This window comes from Phoca vitulina, unplaced genomic scaffold (assembly GCF_004348235.1).
Source record: "Phoca vitulina isolate PV1807 unplaced genomic scaffold, GSC_HSeal_1.0 scaffold38, whole genome shotgun sequence".
Lineage (NCBI taxonomy): Eukaryota > Metazoa > Chordata > Mammalia > Carnivora > Phocidae > Phoca > Phoca vitulina.
This window is the reverse complement of record NW_022589741.1, coordinates 1,589,555-1,609,147: the sequence shown is the minus strand read 5'-3', so window position 1 is coordinate 1,609,147 and position 19,593 is coordinate 1,589,555. Positions and strand designations below refer to the sequence as shown.

General features: G+C 43.3%; 1 protein-coding gene across 11 annotated transcripts in view; it reads right to left on the bottom strand.

The window, feature by feature from the left end:
* DYNC2H1 (dynein cytoplasmic 2 heavy chain 1) overlaps window positions 1–19,593 on the bottom strand; it is a 300,244-nt gene that overhangs the window by 10,467 nt on the left and 270,184 nt on the right. For 7 of the 11 annotated variants that reach the window (XM_032427898.1, XM_032427899.1, XM_032427901.1 and 4 more), the window contains 3 exons: window positions 17,796–17,905; window positions 16,579–16,660; window positions 11,683–11,799 (listed from right to left, as the gene is read on the bottom strand). In XM_032427898.1, the coding sequence (XP_032283789.1) occupies window positions 11,683–11,799; window positions 16,579–16,660; window positions 17,796–17,905 (309 nt within the window). Of the gene's footprint in view, window positions 1–11,682; window positions 11,800–13,308; window positions 13,445–13,466; window positions 14,521–16,578; window positions 16,661–17,795; window positions 17,906–19,593 lie in introns of those variants that run through there. The other 4 variants (XR_004302235.1, XM_032427905.1, XM_032427906.1 and 1 more) reach the window with 4 other exon arrangements.

The window sequence follows — 19,593 nt, the reverse complement described above, 5'->3', positions numbered from 1 at the left end:
TGCGGTGCTCACCACAAGTGTAGTCACCATCTGTCCCCACACGGCGCTCTCACCATGTCACGGACTCTGGTCCTCGTGCTGCACCTTCTAGGCCTGTGACTTACTCATTCCGTAACCTGTCCATTTCCCTACTCCTGCCCCCCAGCAACCCTCCCTTTGCTCTCTGTATTTTTTGGCTCTGTGTCTGTTTTTTGTCTATTTATGTCTTTTGTTAGATTCCACATCTAAGTGAAACCATATGGCATCTTTCTCTGACTTAAATTAGCATTATACCCTCTAGGTCCATCCATGTGGTCACAAATGGCAAAAGCTCGTCCTTTTTCATGGCTGAGTGATAGACCATCTACAGAGAGATGACATCTGCTCTATTCATGCATCTCTTGATAAGCACTGGGTTGCATGCACATCTTGGCTACTGTAAATCATGCTGCTCTAAACATCGGGGTGCATGTGTATTTTTCAAATTGGTGTTTTCATTTTCTGTGGGTAAACACCCGGTAGTGCAATGACTGGATCCCAGGGTAGTTCTATATTTTTAATTTCTGAGGAGCATCCACACTGCGTCCAGGGTGGTGGCTGCACCAGTGGACAGTCCCCCCAGCGGAGCATGACACTTTCTCTCCACGTCCTGACACTTGCTGTTGCTTGGGTTGTTGATTTTAGCCATTCTGTCAGGTGTGAGGTGATATCTCATTGTGGTTATGATTTGCATTTCCCTGATGAAATGTGACGGATTTCTGTATATTGATTTTGTATCCTGTGATTTTACTGAATTTGTGCATCAGCTCTAGTAGTTTTTCGGGTTTCCTATATATAGCATCATGCCATAACCTGCAAACAGTGAGAGTTCGACTTCCTCCTTGCTGATGTGGATGCCTTTCTTTCCTCCTGTTGACTGCTGAGGCTAGCACTTCCAGTACTACGTTGAATAAAAGTGGTCAGAGTGGCCATCCCTGTCTTGCTCCTGACCTTAGAGGGAAAGCTCTGTTTCTCCCTACCGAGGATAATGTTTGCTGTGGGTTTTCGACCTAAGGCCTTTATTATGTTGAGTTTGTTCCCTCTAAACCTACTTTGTTGAGGGATTTTATCATGAATGGATGTTGTACTTTATCAAATGTCTTTTCTCCATCTACTGAAATTTTTTTTTTAATTCTTTCTCATTGATGTGATGTATCACATTGATTGATTTGCAAATATTGAACCACCCTTGCAGCCCAAAGAATAAATCCCACTTGATTGTGGTAAATGATTTTTTTAATGTATTGTAGGATTCAGTTTGATAATATTTTGTTACGGACTTTTGCATCTATAGTCATGAGAGGTATCGGCCTGTAGTTCTCTTTTTTGTGGTATCTTTGTCTGGTTTTGGTATCTGGGTGATACTGGCCTCGTAGACTGAACTGGGATGTCTTCCCAGCTCTTCTTTAAATGTTTCATGGAATTCACCTTTGAAGCTGCCTGGTCCTGGACTCTTGTTTGTTGGGACTTTTCTGATGACTGATTCCATTTCGTTGCTGGTCACCAGTCTGCTCAAATGTTCCTGCTTCAGTTTTGGTAGTTCATGTGTTTCTAGCAATTTATCCATTTCTTCCAGGTTGCCCAATTTCTTGGTGTATAATTTTTCACAATATTTTCTTACAATTGTATTTTTTTGTGGTGTTATTTCTCCTCTGTCCTTTGTGATTTTGTTAATTTGCATCTTCTATATCTCCCTCTCTTTTTATGACTCTGGCTAGAGATTAATATTAGGTTAATCCTTTCTAAGAACCATCTTTTGGTTTCACTCATCTGTTCTATTGTTTTTTTTTTAGTTTCTGTATCATTTATTTCTGCTCTGATTTTTATTATTTCCTTCCTTCTCCTGGTTTTGGATTTTGTTTGTTCTCTTTCTAGCTCCTTTACGTGCAAAGTAGGTTATTTGAAATTTCTCTTGTTTCTTGAAGTAGACTGCATGGGCATCTATTTCCATCATAGAACTGCTTTTCCTGCATTCCAAAGAATTTGGACCACTGTGCTTTCTTTTTTCAAATTGTTATTACCTTAACTGTGGTGTAGTTAATGTACAGTGTCAGTTTCAGGTGTCCAACAGTGTTCAGCACTTCTGTACAGGACCTGGTGCTCGTCATGGTGAGTGGACTCTGGACCACCGTTTTCACTTTCGTAAATCACCATCTGTTTTTTTTTTTTTTTTGTAAAGATTTTCTTTATTTGAGAGAGAGAGAATGAGAGAGAAAGCATATGAGAGGGGGGAGGGTCAGAGGGAGAAGCAGACTCCCCGCCAAGCAGGGAGCCCGATGCGGGACTCGATCCAGGGACTCCAGGATCATGACCTGAGCCGAAGGCAGTCGCTCAACCAACTGAGCCACCCAGGCGCCCTATCACCATCTGTTTTCTAATTTCCTCTTTGATTTCTTCAGTGACCCACTGTTTAGTAGCATGTTGTTTAGCTTCCATGTATGTGTTGTCCAGTTTTTTTTCTGTGATTGATAGAGTTTCTTATTTTTGTGGTCTGAAAAGTTACCTAAAAAAAGATTTCACTCTTCTTCAATTTATGGTGACTTGTTTTGCAGCCGAACATGTGAGCTGTCATGGACAGTATTCTAAGCACACTAGAGAAGTATGTGTACCCTGCTGTTTCTGTATGCAGTGTGATGGATGTGTCTCTGTTAAGGTCATCTGGTCTATGTCTTATTCAAAGACACAGTTTCTTTACTAATTTTCTGCAAGGATGTTATCGTCACTGATGTAAGTGGGGTGTTGAAGTCCCCGACTGTTACTGGATTACTATCAGTGTCTCTAGGACTATTTGTTTCATGTATTAAGGAGCTCCAACGTTGGGTGCATAAAGACAACTGTCACATAGTCCTAATGGACTGACCCCTTTATCATTATGTGATGGCTGCCTTTGACTCTTGTTACAGTCTGTCTTAAAGTCCATTTTGTGTAGGTATTGTTACCCGGCATTTTCCCCCAGTCTATATGCATGGCATGCCTTGTCCATTCTTTATCCATTCCTCACCCTGTGTATATTGACTGGAGCATTCAGACTGTGTGCAGTTACAGTAATTATTGACAGGAACTCAATTACTGCCGTTCTGTTCATTGTTTTCTGGTTGTTTTTGTAGTTCTTCTCTACTATGTGCTTTTCCTCTTGCCCTATTTCTTAGTGATTTTCTGTAGATTATGCTTGGATTTATTTTTTGTGTATCTATTATAGGTTTTGGATTTGTGGTGGCATGAGGTTCACATATAGGATCCTAAGTATATAGCAGTCTGTATTAAGTTCATGGCCCATTTAAGTTTGAACATGTTCTAAAAGAACTTTTTTATTCCCTCTTCCACATTTTATTTATAAGTTGTCATATTTACATCTTTTTAGTCATAATTTTCTTATTTCTAATTATGGCCTTTTCTTTTCCACTTAAAGAAGTCCCTCTAACATTTCTTGTAAGGCCAGCTTGTCTGGGAAACCTAATTCAATTTTGAACAATACACTTGCTGGGTAGAGTATTCTCGGTTGTAGGCTTTTCCTTTCATCACTTTGAATAGATCATGCCATTCTCATCTGGCCCTCAAAGATTTTGCTAAAAAATCAGCTGACAGGCTTAAGGGGTTTCTCTTGTACATTGCTTCTCTGTTGCTGCTTTTGAAATTCTCTAACACTATTTCTGCTATCTTAATTATTATGTATTGCAGGGTGGATCTCCTTCCTGGACCTGGATGTCCATTTCCTTCCCCAGGTTAGGGAAGTCTTCCTTTACTATTTCTCCAAGTAAGTTTTCTGCCCCTTTGTCTCATTCTTCTTCTGGGACCTGTATAATATGAACATTTGTTTGCTGGATGTTGTCCAAGATGCTCCTTAACCTAACCTCATTTTTAAAAATTCTTTTTCTTTTCACTGTTCAGCTTGGGTGTTTTCCGGGGCCCTGTCTTCCAGATGACCAATCCGTCCTTCTGCATCCTCTAATCTGTGGATTCACTCTAGTGTATCTTTGTTGACATTGTCACTGAGATCTTCCATTCTTTAGTCTGGTGAGCATTTTTATGATCGTTACTTTAAACTCTGCATCAGATGTATTTTTACCTCAGTTTCATTTAGCTCGTTTTGGGGTTATGTCTTGTCCTGTGGGTTGGAAAATAATCTTCTGTCTCCACATTGTGCTTGACCTTCTGTGTGTGTTTCTATAAGTTAGATGGGACAGCTACTTAAAGTTGAGAGTGGTCTTCCCTGATTATGCGCAGACTGCCTGCTGACTCGGGCTGGCTGGCTGGAGCCGTATCTGGCATGGGCTGGGAGGGGACTGTGAGCAGGGGCTGCAGGGCATCTGGATGAGGCAGCTGAAGGTGAAGTGGTGTGTAGGCCAGGGGGGGTCCCAGGGTCCTCTGTGAAGGAGGCCCCCTGCCAGGATGGCTAAAACTGAATTGGTTGCAAGCCGGGATTGTTTTTGGGTGCTCAGTGCAGGGGTACTCTGCATGGCCACCAGAGTCGAAGCTGGCAGAGGCTGCCGTGTTCCAGGGTGCCCCTCACACCATGGTAGGGTGACTGCAGTCGACTGGCGTGTGGCCTGGGTGTTCTGGGGTGCTTCACACTGGGGGTGCCCTGTGGGGGCAGCTGGAACCAGCGCAGGCATGGTCAGGGGGTCTTGGCGGGCTCCGTGCAGGGGCACCTGGGTGGGGGGCTCAGAGACTTCTGGCCTGGGGAGCCCGAGCAAGCCCCGGGCGTGTTCTGGGGTACATACTGTGCACGGTGTCGCCCTGGTGCGATGCCGGGTGCTGTGGTGACTGTGGAACAGGGGCGTCTCGGTGTGACACCTGAGAATGATGTGGGCTAGAAGCCCCGGGCCCTCCAAGGGCAGAAGGCTGGCTCGGGCACTTGGACCCTGCTCCCACGTGTGCTGTGAAGGCGGATGGGGAAGGGGCACAGTGCTGCCCCCACCCCCTCCACCCAGAGTACGGGGCAGCAGCTCCCCTGTCATGTGGCTGATCTTTTAGATTCCTGTTGCTTTTTCAACTGCAGCTTTTTTCCTATGCCCAGCACAGATGAGTCGGCTGCCCGGGGTCCCTCAGGGCTGGCCCTCGTGGCTGCAGTCCCCAGCCTGGGGTTCCCTTCGCTACCTTGTCTCATCCCTCGTGCTGTTCTCTGCAGAGTGGGCTGCCTGTGCCATTCTCTCTGTGATTCCTGTACAAAGTCATGGTGCAGAGATGATGGTCGGTGAGCCCTCGGGCTTCCTCAGGAGGAACTGCTTTCCAGTAGGAATAGACTTGGTGTGTCTTGGAGGGTGTGGTTCAGGGTCTTCCTATGTCGCCATCTTGGACCCCACGCTGGCCCCCCTTCCCATGTACATCCCCTCCCACTGCTGGATATGAACCATCCGTCCCACACGGGCTGGACCTGCCATTCCCAGGCTACCTGGAGGTCGTGCACATAAGCAGCTACCCTCCTGGGTGCTTTGTCCCAGAACGCTGCTTGCTCCACTGTGATTGCAGTTCCGAGAGAAGTGCCCTCCTCGTCGAGGACAACGACTTTCCCTCATCTGCTTCCATGTCCTCCACCTGAGGCCTCCCTCAGCAGCCACAGTCTGCGCAAGCCCCTGTAATTGTACTTACGACTCTGACCTGTATTTGTTTCCCCATTTGCTCGCCCACTCAGTACAAGACGCTCGGATGGAAGAAACTGGTTTGTCCATGTAAGCCCAGGAACAGAGGTATTCAGTGATGATGGCGAGCACTCGGTAAAGCACTGTGTGCAGGAACATCACACTGTTGTGGAAACAGGACAAGCGAGCCCACGCAGGAGGCACCGTGCTGGGTAAGCCTCACACACAAGAGCTCATTTACTCCTCAACACGGGGCTGCAGACGCATCACTGTGTCCAGCGTCACAGGCGACAACTGGGTCGGGGGGTCGGGACTTGGCCCAAAGCGCCCTGCTCATCGGCTGGGGATGTGGGGGCCCAGCACCCTGTGTTCTGACGCACGGGGCGGCTGCCTCGTCTCGGCCAAGAAGAGACAAAGGTGCTCAGTTATATGGAAGGAAGAGCTCACTTTCGGGGGGGGGGGGGGAGGACCCAAAATCTTTCCATTATGAAGGAAATCTGTTTCATAAAAGTAAAAAAATTCATAATATCCGAGCCATTTCTTTTATTAGCTAAATACTCAAATTCATTTTACCTCCTCTCCGTACCTGAGCTATTTTTCTAATTAAATTGTTTGTAAAGTGTGGTAAATAAAATAGGATGGAGGTGATAAAGTAAAATATTATGGAGCGATAATTCTGAGTCTTATAATGTCATGTTGCTTTGCATACAACTCAGTAATAGACTGGCATTGTCCCTAACATTACGCTCCTGATTTGCATTCAGTTTCTGGCCAATTATGTGAGTGTTGTTCAGGCCATTTTCTTCTGCGTTTGTAACTACGCACTTATTCTCTGTGCTCTGTTTATATTGCTGGGCCTCATACATATAGTCCTACTTTTTTCTCCATTAAGGTCATTATATGCTTTTAATTTTGTTTTCCAGAGAACTGACACTTAATTTGGATCCATTTGAATTAATCTCTGTGATCATATACAACTTTATATGTTATGGTTAAAAACCCTTACCAAAGTCCAACCTTAATTTTGTATATAACTTTCAGTTTTGTTCACACAGATTGGAATAAATATTAACTACTCCCTTTTCTATGTGAAAAGTCACTCCAATCTTGGAGACAATGAAGCTGACATGGTGGGGGAAAGGGGATACTTTACAAAAACGGATGATCTTTTAGGTCTCGGACCAATGACTGCCAATTATTACTACAGTCTTATCAGTTGTTCCCTAAAAAACATTCTGTTGCTTTTTATTTTTTATGAAGAGATTTATAATTATTGGAAAATTCAATGCACTACTTTTTCTTATAGTTAGCAGTACATGAAATATATTTTGCATTACATATAGAATCAAAACTTTAAAGTCTATTTACCTATATTCATACTTACATTTTAAAATTTTATTAAGTAAAAGTCATGTGCTTCATCTATAGCTGTATCCTGTTTTAAAGGCAAATGTCTCCCAAGTTCCACTGTCCAAAGTTTTTCAATAATTGAGGGTCTTAAAGGGAGGAAATGTTAATGAAATAAGTCTTTGTTAAGACTCTTTTCTTCCCTTTTTTGGGTGGGTCCAAGATGGTGATGTAGGAGGACCCTGAACTCGAGTCCACGAAGGACGCCACGTCAGAAGCTAGAGAGCAGCTCCACCTGAAGGACAGCTAAGGGCGGGCTGGACACAGCAGACAGACCCCAGAGAGGACAGCGTGTGGGATCAGGCGACAGAGGGAACCTCCTCCAACACGGTGAACCACAGTGGGGAGCGACAGTACTGAGGGACCACAGTCAGATTCCTCTGCACAGGGGCGCAGAAAAAAAAAGCCACGGCTTAAAAAATCAACTAGAAAAGAAAGCAAGCAGCCCTAGAATCCTGCCAGCCAGTGGGGCACCTGCTGGAGCTCTCTCCAGGCCAAGAGGCTGGGGAAGACCATGGTTTTCGTTCCCTCCCCATTGAGAGCAGCGAGGGCAGGGTCTGGGTGGTATCACCAGCCCGCTGCTTCTGCAAGCCCCAGGCCCCCAGCCCGATCCAGCTCTGGACACACTGGGTCACAGAGGAACAGCGGCAGTTTAAGAGAGCAACTAGAATATAAAAGGTCCAGCCTTGGAACATCTGCCGAATGGTGGGAGAGCTGCCGGAACCCTCTCTGGGTTGGGGAGGCACCGACAGCACAGGCAGGACACACATGGGACAGCCCTCGTCAGCACTCACTGGAGCCCCAGCCGTCGTATCGCCATGTTGCTACGGGTTCAGAGCTCCCCTGCACGCTGCAGACGACTGCCCACAGCGCCTCGGCCTGCACCTGTCCCGCCAGGGCACCCTCTGCATGAAGAGTGCTGGGATGGCCCCAGCACGGAGGGTACCAGACTCCCAGCCACTGCTCCAGCCAGCCAGCCCTGAAGTCTACACAGGGGCTGACCATACACAAGACCCAGTTTAGGAGACACAGCCGTCTGCCTCGTTCACAGGAGCACAGGAAGTCAAGTGAAACGAGGAAACAGAAGACTATGCTCCCAATGAAAGAAGAGGACAAGAGTCTCAAGAACTGAATGGAGTATGGAGGTGAGCAAAGTCGTGGCCCCAAGGACACTTACCAGACTAGAGAGCTGAGGACATGAGCTCCATGAGCACGCCAAAGAACCAATCAGAATTGAAGACTACAATAACAAATGAAAACTGTAGAGGGAACCCACAGCAGAGTAGAGGATGCAGAAGAATGGACCAACTATTTGGGTGAATTCAACATAGGGTGAATAAATGGATAATAAAAGACAACCCATCTCTATGCTGCTTGTGGGAGACTCACTTTAGACCCCAAGATATCTACACACTGTCTTTTTCCATGTCTTCATTTTCAATCCATGAAAATGGTAGTAGAGAAAAACCTCAAGGTAGTAACACATATGTCAGACAAAACAGACTTTAAAACAACGATTGTAGCAAGACAAAGAAGGATGCTGCATAATGATAACAGGATCAATCTAACAAGAGGATATAACAATCGTGAATATCTATGCACCCAACATTTGAGCACCTAAATACAAAGCAAACAGTAACAGATATAATACAATAATAGTGGGGCACTTTAACACACCACTTACATCAACAGAGAGATCATCCAGGCAGAAAACAAATAAAAAAACCCATTTCTTTGTACGACACATTAGACAGATATACACAGAACATTCCATGCAAAAACAACAGAACAAACATTCTGTTCTAGCGGGCATGGTATTTTCTCTATAATAGATCACCTGTTAGTCCACAAAACAAGTCTAAATATACTGAAGAGTGAAATCATGTCAAGCTTCTTTTCTGACCACAAAGATATGAAACTAGAAATTATAAGAAAAATTTTGAAGAAAAAAAAAAAAAAACCCAAACAGGAAGCTAAACTGCATGCTACTAATGGGTCAATGAAGAAATCTAAAAGGAATAAAACTCATGGAGACAAATGAAAATGAAAAACAGTCCAAAAACATCTGCACAAACAAAGCAGTTCTAAAAGAGGGTAATTTATAGCAATGTAGGCCTACCTCAAGAAACTAGAAAAACCTCAATCTAACCTCATACCTAGAGGAACTGTAAAAAAAAGAACAAAGCACTTAGTAGAAAGAAGAAAAATGATGAGAGTAGAAATATATGAAATATGGACTAAAAAAAAACAGAAAAGATCAAAGAAACCAAGAGCTGGTGCTTTGATATATTTTAGCCAGACTCATCAAGAGAGAAAGAGAGGGGACGCCTGGGTGGCTCAGTCGTTAGGCGTCTGCCTTCGGCTCAGGTCATGATCCCAGGGTCCTGGGATCGAGCTCCACATCGAGCTCCCTGCTCAGCGGGAAGCCTGCTTCTCCCTCTCCCACTCCCCCTGCTTGTGTTCCTTCTCTCGCTGTCTCTCTGTCAAGTAAGTAAATAAAATTTTTATTTAAAAAAAAAAAAGTAGCAGAGAAACTTAGGAAAAACTTCCATTTATAACTGCACCAAAACTAAAAAAATACCTAAGAAAAAACTTAACCAAGGAGGTGAAATAAAAACTATAGCGCTCTGATGAAAGAAATTCAAGACAACACAAACAAATGTAAAGACAATACCAGACTCATGGATTCGAAAAGTTAATATTGTTAAAATGTCCACGCTAATCGAAGCAATCTGCAGATTCAATGCAATCCCTATCGAAATACCATAGCATTTTTCACAGAACGGTAACAAATAATCCTAAAAGTTGTATGGACCCACAAAAGGCCCTAAAATAGCGAAAACAATCTTGAGAAAGAACAACAAAGCTGTAGGTATCACAATCCCAGATTTCAAGATAAACTGCAAAGCTGGAGTAATCAGAACAGTATGACACATAGATCAAGAGAACAGAAAAGAAAGCCCAGAAATAAACCCATGCTCATATGGTCAATTAATCCATGAAAAAGGATACAGGAATACACAATTAAAAAATGATAATCTTTTCAATAAATGGTGCTGGGGAAACTGAACCACTACCTGCAGAAGAATGAAACTGGACCACTTTCTTACACCATACACAAAAATAAACTTAAAATGGACTAAAGACTTAAATGTGAGACCTGATAACCATATAACTCCTGGAAGCAAAGACAGGCAGTAAGATCTTTGTTATGGGCCTTAGCAACATATTTTTAGATATATCTCCTAGGGCAAGGGAAACAAACGCAAAAATAAACTATTGGGACTACACCAAAATTAAAAGCTTCTGCATCGCAAAGGAAACCATCAACAAAACAAAAAGGCGATCTACTGAATGAAAGAAGATATTTGCAATGATATATCTGATAAGGGACTAATATCCAAAATATACAAAGAAATTCTATAAATCAACACCCCAAAAACAAATAATCTGATTAAAAAATAGGTAGAGGATCTGAGTAGACATTTTTCCAAGAAAACATACGGATGGAAACAGACACATGAAAAGATGCTCAACATCACTAACATCAAAGAAATGCATATCAAAGAATCACAATGAGACATCGCCTGACACCTGTCAGAATGGCTAGAATCAAAAAGACAAGAAATAACAAGTGTTGGTGCAGATGCGGAGAAAAAGGAACGTTCGTGCACTATCGCTGGGAATGCAAATGGTTGCAGCCACTGTGGAAAACACAGTAACGAGGACTACCATAACTATTCACTAGTTCCACTACTGCGTATTTACCCAAGAAAAATAAAAACACTGATCTGAAAAGACACATGCATCCCCTTGTTTACTGCGGCCTTCTTTACAACAGCCAAGAGGATGCAGCCGCTGATACAGGTGCATACATGCACAGTAAGAAGCAGACCCCTAAGTACAGAAAACAATCTGGGGGTGGCCAGAGGGGAGGGGGCCGGGGGTGGGCAAAGTGGGTGAGGGGAGTGGGAGGCGCAGCCCAGGGAATACGGTCAACGGTACCGCGACGGTGCTGTGTGGGGACAGACGGTGGCTCCGCTCGTGGTGAGCACAGCACCGCTGTGGTGTTCACCTGAAACTCATGGACACCGTGTGTCAGCACACGCATCCTTTCTTCATCTGCCTCTTCCCAGTGCAGTGACACAGTCTGGCAGAAATCAGATGTGCATTAACCTGTCGACTCGGCCCATGTCTGCATAGCTAACTAGCAAAATAAAGGAACATACTACATGGTAATCTGTATTATCATTAAAGGCTTTTTTTTCTTAGCAGGATATATATTACTCAGAAATTAAAAACTATAATGCTATTCTTTCCATAACAAAATAAAAATTTTAAAATGCCCCATACATTTTATTTTTTCATTTTTTAATTTTTTTTTTTTTTATTCATGAGAGTGAGAGAGAGAGAGAGAGGCAGAGGCAGAGGGAGAAGCAGGCTCCCCACCTAGCAGGGAGCCCGATGCGGGACTCGATCCCAGGACCCTGGGATCATGACCTGAGCCGAAGGCAGACGCTCAACCATCTGAGCCACCCAGGCGCCCGCCCCATACATTTTAAAAATCATAAAGGACACAATATTTTGACTCTAAATTTGTTCAAATGCAGGTGAGATTAGAAAGTAAACAAAATGCCGAGGCCAAGACTATCTTATCCCAAAGGCGGCGCTGCATTACCTGGGGAATCCAGCCCACATAGCAAGGGAGAACGGGCGACACACTGGGAGAATCGTGGTGATTTTCCAAGAGCCGGCTTCCGTCAAAACTGCAGCCTTCCAGTAACAAGCCACCCATCTGTCATGGAAACAAGCAAACCCGTGAAATCCACATCCAGTCCGAAACGTCAGGAGTTACGGTGTGTTAGCACACGATGCAAGGCAACAGACTAGGTACGCAAAGTATTCTGAAAACAAAGACGGTATTTAACCTGAGAATAAAGAAGGTGAAGACCTGGGCCAGTGTTCACAGGACTTCCTTATGTCTGTATCTATTTATTTAGCAGACAATTTGGAAAGAAATGCTTACAATGTATTTAGTTACAACTGCAGGTATGTTGGTATTAGATTAACAGAAATATAATGGAAAATGCCCCAAAGTTAGTCTTTCTCCAACAGGGTGAAAGAAAAGCATAATTAAAGAAGACTGTGTGCTTCCTGCTTGGGGTTCCGACATCATTTTCTAAAGAAAAGAACAAAGCTCAGAAAGTTGAATGCAAAACATCTATGACATGCCGTGCAGAGCTAAAAGAATAATAAAGAGTTAATCTCTTTCTCTAGATTAACCTTAGTGTACATTTAGGGAATTATAAAAATAAAAATATAACTGTTTTGATAATATTAGTTTCATATTTCTTCTTTAAAAAGGTTCACTCTTAGTTTCTGCACTGCTGATCTACCCTGAGTTTATTTAAAGTCAACAAAGGTCAAGTCAGTACTTTGTATTCAGAGCCACATCTACAGTCTCTTAATGTGGACTTGATAGAAAATACAGAACAATCTCTTCTTTTTAAAGGTTTTACTTATTTTAGAGAGAAAGCACCCGAGCAGGGAAGGGGCAACGGGAGAATCTCAAGCAGATTCCTCACTGAGTGTGGAGCTCGATGTGGGGCTCAACCCCAGGACCCCGAGATCATGACCTGAGCAGAAACCAAGAGTCAGACACTTAACTGCCCGAGCCATCCCGGTGCCCCAATACAGAACAATCTTATAAATATTACCTAGTACCGTTAGGTTTTATCAAATGCTAAATGAAAGTGCTATAGAATTTAGAGTCAAGAGAACACTTTATGTTGGAAGACTCACTAGAATTTAGCTGAGAATGGGTTTTAGGGAGTGCTGTAGGTCTGAGGAGGTAATAGTAGAGTATGCCTTGACAATTTTGAATAGCTAATTTTACAGTAAGATTGCTGTACCATAGAAAAGATAGGTAACTTGTTAGTGAGAGAGCTGGTATAAAAACAGAATTACTGAATACCTAAGTTCAATATTTTTTCTACTACAGCACTGGCGTGATGATATTCGGGCCACTTTAAGAGTTGATAAAGCATGGGGCGCCTGGGTGGCTCAGTTGGTTAAGCGTCTGCCTTCGGCTCAGGTCATGATCCTGGAGTCCCGGGATCGAGTCCCGCATCGGGCTCCCTGCTCGGCGAGGAGCCTGCTTCTCCCTCTGACCCTCCCCCCTCTCATGTGCTCTCTCTCTCTCTCATTCTCGCTCTCTCAAATAAATAAATAAATCTTAAAAAAAAAAAAAAAAGAGTTGATAAAGCATGGTAGCCCTGAAAAAATGTTAAAATTTAGAGAGTACCTGCTAATTTCAGTGGTAGAATCTCTCTAGGTAAGACATTTTAATGCCTCTTCTAGAAATTTCATCAAGTTTCAAGCTGAAGTCGTCCGCCTGGAAATTCGTAAACACAGTTCTTGCTGACAGCACCACAACTTGACTGTAGGAGGAAGGAACGGAGACACAAACGCATCGCTGTTCCCTTCTAACAATGAGGGGTGCTGAGAAACCGTATTTCCTGGAGCCGTTTCAGTAGCTGGCACATCTGAGCCTGACAGACATCCTGGGCTCCCCCAGCCTCCCCTGGGCCATCAAACTGCCCAGTCCTGCCACTTCTAAGAGACACCTTCCAAATCTCTCCTTTTCTCTCGGCACCTTCCAGGACTATCCTATCATGAAATTTAAAGGCCATCGGTGGAATTTAAAGACCTCATCATTCCTGAGAGTGAAACTACAACATAAGAATGTCAAACGTAAGAATGGAAAAAAGTAATACCCTATCGTCTATATAATAAAATGGTAACATATCAGGGATTGGAATGGTTTCAACAAAGGTTACCCTTGTTTCAACTGTAGCTCTTCTTTAAAGGAAGGAGTGAAAGAAGACAGGCCCAAAACATTTCCTTTATTGCTGAAACACAGCTTGGAGGATCTAACAAGTCTCCAGGCAAATGGATTTCCTAATGTGAAAATCAAGAATCGAGCAGGCTTCACTTCTACTTATACGAGCACTGAGCTAAGCACCCAGCCACAGAGACTGCCCAAGAGGAGCAGAGCAGAATGTTATCCCCAAGAGAAAAGCCTAAGGAAGACACAGGACTCCACCAGGTCCCACGGGAAGCGCAGCGTGCCGGAATGCTAGGGGACCGCGTGTTCTCAGCATCCCGGGCCCTGCAGGAAACAAGTGGATTCGGCCAGGCAGAGGACTTGTCGTTTTGCCTTCGGTGTGTGGTGGCCTCGCAATAAAGGGGACGGTGGGGGGCTCCGGAGCTCCCGGCGAGACCTGAGTGGCGAGCGCATCGGCAGCCTGATGCAAGCATGTCCCAGCACCCCACTTCACAAGGGCTGCTGAACAAACAGACAAGTGATGGCAGGGAGGACACTGTAGAGGGCCACGCTTCGGGACCTGGAAATCAATATACACACGCGTTCTCTTCAGTAAGTCTAGAGGGTCTGAGATACGGATTGCTTTGGGAACTACAGCCTTGCTTGAACACGTCAGTGGTTGAATTCAGTCTAAGGTAGTAGAGATTGAAAGAGAAATGATGAAAAATACATACCTTCCCGCACATGTATGTTTTCAGAGAGCCTTACAATAAATGTCTGAGGAAAGTTATTATTTAAATCCATTGATAAAGGAGACAACAAGGACTCAGATTACTCCATGAATTGCTTAAAGACACATGGTTCTTTTTTGGAGAACTAAGATTAGAATATTGTTTTACTAACTGTTGGCCTTTTCTCCCCAATCTACAAAATGTAACATAGAAGCTTGGGGTTTTCTGGTTGTTGATCATTTTATTCCCATTTTGTAAGAACAGAGGCAACATAGTTCCAGAAATATTAACACACTTTGACTCAGAATGTAACTCATTTCCCCTGCTGTTTGTACCACTGTAGGTCGGAAGAATGATGCCACATTCCATCCGTGGGACTCACAGCTGACAGAGACCACTCAACCTGGTCAAGGGCATGGCTCCTGGATGATATGTGTCCCCTCCCTTTCCTTAACAGCTGGGCAAGAGTGTATGACAGAGAAGGTAGTTCTTACAGGTTAGAGGCTCAGGTTAAAATAAAATGCCATGGGATGAAAGAAAATCCTTCCAATTCCTTCAGCTTCAGGGGAGAATTTTATAGCTATCTATAGAGAGCCAAAAGAGAAAAATCCAGCTTGTCATTAATGAACATATTTCTGGCATACGAGAACACCATTACTGACGTGACAAGCCTACCACGGTGCCTCTCCTGTCGTAGGCCCAAACTCAACAACCCCACAAGCACTTGAGTGAGCGCCCACTATGTAATTACCGTTTGATGTATTTGGGATACAATGAAACCATGAAAAAAATGACTACTCTCATGGGACTTACACTCCAGTGGATTAAGACAGACAACAAATAAACATAATAAATAAACTATGTAGTAAGTCATAAAGCAGTAGTGAAATGAAGATTGTTAAACTGGGAACTACAACTATGTACACAGAACTTCTGAAAAGCCAGTTGCCCACGGTTACCTAAGTTGAAGAACTGTAGTCTCACATATATGTAAAGACTGAATTGCATGTGATGCCCTGGAAGAGATAGTGGGGATTTAAGATGGGGAGCACTGCCCTCTCCTCAGACAGACCAACTGCGGGCCGGGCAGAGTAGCCCAGTACCATACGGTGCTGGGTCACAGCAGGCAGAAGGCGGAGGGCGGTCCCCGTGTGCGAACGGGAAGCAAGAATGGCTGGAACGCGCTGGGCTGCGCAGGAAGGCTGGCGTCACTGGGGACAGGTGTCCACGGCAGACTGTGACCTGGTTTTCTTATTAACATGCACATGATTACCTACCATTATTTATTATTATAAAAGTAATGGATTTTTAGTAGGAAAGCTACCAGAGAAAATAAAATCTATGCTGCAAAAGATGGCTTGACTCTTTCTTTTTAAACACATATGGCTTCGGGGCACCTGGGGGCTCAGCCAGGTAAGCATCTGCCTTCAGCTCAGGTCATGATCCCGGGGTGCTGGGGTCAAGTCCCATGTCGGGCTCCCTGCTCGGCGGGGAGCCTGCTTCTCCCTCTCCCACTCCCCCTGCTTGTGTTCCCTCTTTTGCTATCTCTCTGTCAAATAAATAAAATCTTTAAAAAAAAACCCAATGCAGACGGCTTGAATTTAACACCGAACCATTACAACACACAAACTGTAAACTCCCTGAGGACAAGACGTGGTCTATTCTTCATAAACCATACATGCTTTATTGTATAGTTAATATTTACTGAATTGAGTTTTAGAGCAGGAAACCTAAATGAACTTCAAGATTTGTATCTTTTTTTTTTTTTACCGAAAGTTACATTTTTAAATATGTTGTGTCCCTAACATTCTTATTTTTGCATTAGAAAGGATTTTGTTTTGTCCAAGTTGCTTCATCCTAAATCTTCACTTTGACTTTTCACATTGGAAATACAATCTATTTCTGCTGATCTTATACTAAAAAGATAAGCGACTCTGAGATTGGGGTTTCAGAGTATTTATCAGAGTTGGTAATATTATTTTTAGACTTAGATAAGCATCAAAAATTACTATACTACCTTAATCTGCAGCTTTGCTTCTTGCAGCCGACCTTTCCACGAGGCTACAAACTTAAGGCTATCCACAGAACAGCCCATCGCCCTGTAACAGTAAAGCAAAAAGAAGGAATCCTCAGGAATTAAAATACAGAGAGTAACGGTAGACATATTCCTATTTGTTTACAATTGAAATATTTACAATGTGCAAGTAAAGCAGATTTCTTAAACGATGCACAATATCTTTAGACCTCACACCAAATCTGTAAAGTTAACTGGTTATGCAATCTCCTGTTCCTTAAGCATGCATGGCCTTGCTGTTTCATTTTCAAGGTCTCCGATCGGACCATCACATGGTAAGTGTACCATAAATGCACACTTATTAGTTGAACTGAAACACTGATACTTATTATAAAACAATCCTCAGGCACTACACATTGAAATCCCCCCAAATCAACACAGAACTCAACTTGGTTCAGTTTCTTTTTCCAAGTATCTTTTATTACATTCTGATTTATTTAAAAAACCAGTCTGGGGCGCCTGGGTGGCTCACTCGTTAAGCATCTGCCTTCTGCTCAGGTCATGATCCCAGGGTCCTGGGATCGAGCCCCGCACTGGGCTCCCTGCTCTGCAGGAAGCCTGCTTCTCCCCCTCCCCCTGCTTGTGTTCCCTCTCTCACTGCATCTCTGTCAAATAAATAAATAAAATCTTAAAAAAAAAAAAAACAGTCTACATGATACAATTATCCAAGTGTGTTATAAAAAAAAGAGCTTGATCATAACTATCAAATCCTGCTCCCCACCAGGAAGCCTGGTCAGCATGTCCAACAGAAGTGTCTGCAAAAATAAAAATGCTTCTGTGCAGGGCCAAGTGGTCACCACGGGGTGACTCGATGTGGTTGGTGTGACTGAGAAATTTCATGCTTACTTTTATTTCATGTTGCCTCCTCTAACTACACGTAGCTCCATCCCACCTACGCTCACGCTGTCAGACACGGCATATCCAGATCAATCATCACGTTTTAGAAATTAAATTTCACCTTTTTCAATTCTAATAAAAACATCATAATTATAAGCAATGCTTTTTAAACTAAAAGTTCACTGTGTTAAGAAATGCCAAGTATTAGGAAATAACACAACTCCCTTAATTCAACAATAAGTTTCTTTCTTGACAACGAAGGGAATGTGATCCAAAGCGCAGGAAGCAGATGGACAAACCTGTCAAGAGTTCACCTTGCTCACCTTGCCGTTTCCTGGCGAAGGGCGTTGAGAAACGTGTCTGGGTGGAAGAGTTCTGACAGGTCAAGTGTATCAGAGAGAAGAGCCTGCTTCTCAGCTCTCTCTACCCAGCTCTAGAGTGGAAAAAATAAGACACACACCCATTTAAAAACTTTGTAAGCTTGAAAGACAAATCTTTTAAAGAACTCTTATGTAAAAATCATGTTCAATGAGAAAGTTATGCCATTTCCAATTGCTCTGAAATAGTGTCTGGAAAAAAAAAGATTTCTACTTTACATCGTGTGAGGTCTATTTTTTTTTTTTTTGACATAACATCCATCCATCATAAAAATAAGCTTCCTTGCACAACCTTTTGCTGGTAAAAATCTACTCCAAATAAAAAGTCTAAAATATGACAATTAATCTAACATATAGCATTTCCACGGGGACTGGCACTTCTCATGAGGAGCTACTGCTCCAAGTGTGCTCAGAAGATGAACTGAGAATGCGGCCCAAACGCGGAATCCTCAGGGCCCCCAAGTCCTGGTCATGAGAACTGAACTGGGTCCAGTTCCAGACCTGACTGCAAATTTGCCATCTTTCTGAATCAAGTAGTAGTGGAGGGTAATGTCCAAGAAGAAAGGATTCTTTGTTAAAAGGTGTTTTTGAACAGTCTTTTCTTATTTTTTTTTTAAAGATTTATTTATTTGACAGAGAGAGACACAGTGAGAGAAGGAACACAAGCAGGGGGAGTGGGAGAGGGAGAAGCAGGCTTCCCGCGGAGCAGGGAGCCCGATGCAGGGCTCGATCCCAGGAGGCTGGGATCATGACCTGAGCCGAAGGCAGACACTCAACGAATGAGCCACCCAGGTGCCCCGAACAGTCTTTTCTTCTCATCTGGCATTTTATGAACCTACTTACGTTCCATTGGAGAAATATACATCATCATCATCAAGCATGTTTTATGAGTTTAATAAGAAATTGTCATTTGGAACCAATAAAAATCACAAAGTCTTGTACGACACTTACTACGTGCGTGCTTCCCGCGTATCATCCAAGCCTGTGCTTCCCCCACCCCCGAAAGTGAGTGTCCTACCCCTTTCACAGGTGAGGACGTAGAGGCACAGAAGATAGACTGAAGCAGCCCCACCTGATCTGTTTTTGTGCAATACTCCGGGCAGGTGCTAAAGTGCCTTAAGGGAAAGGTAACTTACTGGTGATTGCTGTGTCAGTCTGTCAGCCCCGCTGGTGCAAACCCGCACAACCATCATCTACTCCGTCATTCACTTTGTATGATTTCTGAAGGCTAGCAAACACTGTGTTTATTACTGCACAGAAGAGCGATGCTTCATGTGCTGAAACACCCCACTATCCGCCCAAGCATTTACATCTGTCAGCCAGGTGCACAAGAGGAGAAACTCCAAAGCTACTGTGTTTGCATTAATGTCCTAAGGCCTTTGACTAGTCCTCCTACCCTGCAGCAAAAATGTTCCTGCGCCCCTAATACCACTTGATAATATGCGTATTTAAAAATCAGAAACAACTTAAAAGAGAGCTCTTTAACAAACTATGATGATTTCTTCTTGGATGTTATCCTTTAAAAGAGTAACACGTCATACAGTACCTATTTTCAATAAAGGACGTTTAAATTATTCATTGTTTACTCCCTATGAAATATTTTTATTATCTGCCTTCTATTTTCATTAGCTAAACATAGCTAACAAATTATGCTTCCATGATCTTTTATTTTAAGTAGTATTCAATGCATACACATATTTCAAATTAATACTATCATTAATTTCTTAAAATTAAATTTTAATTC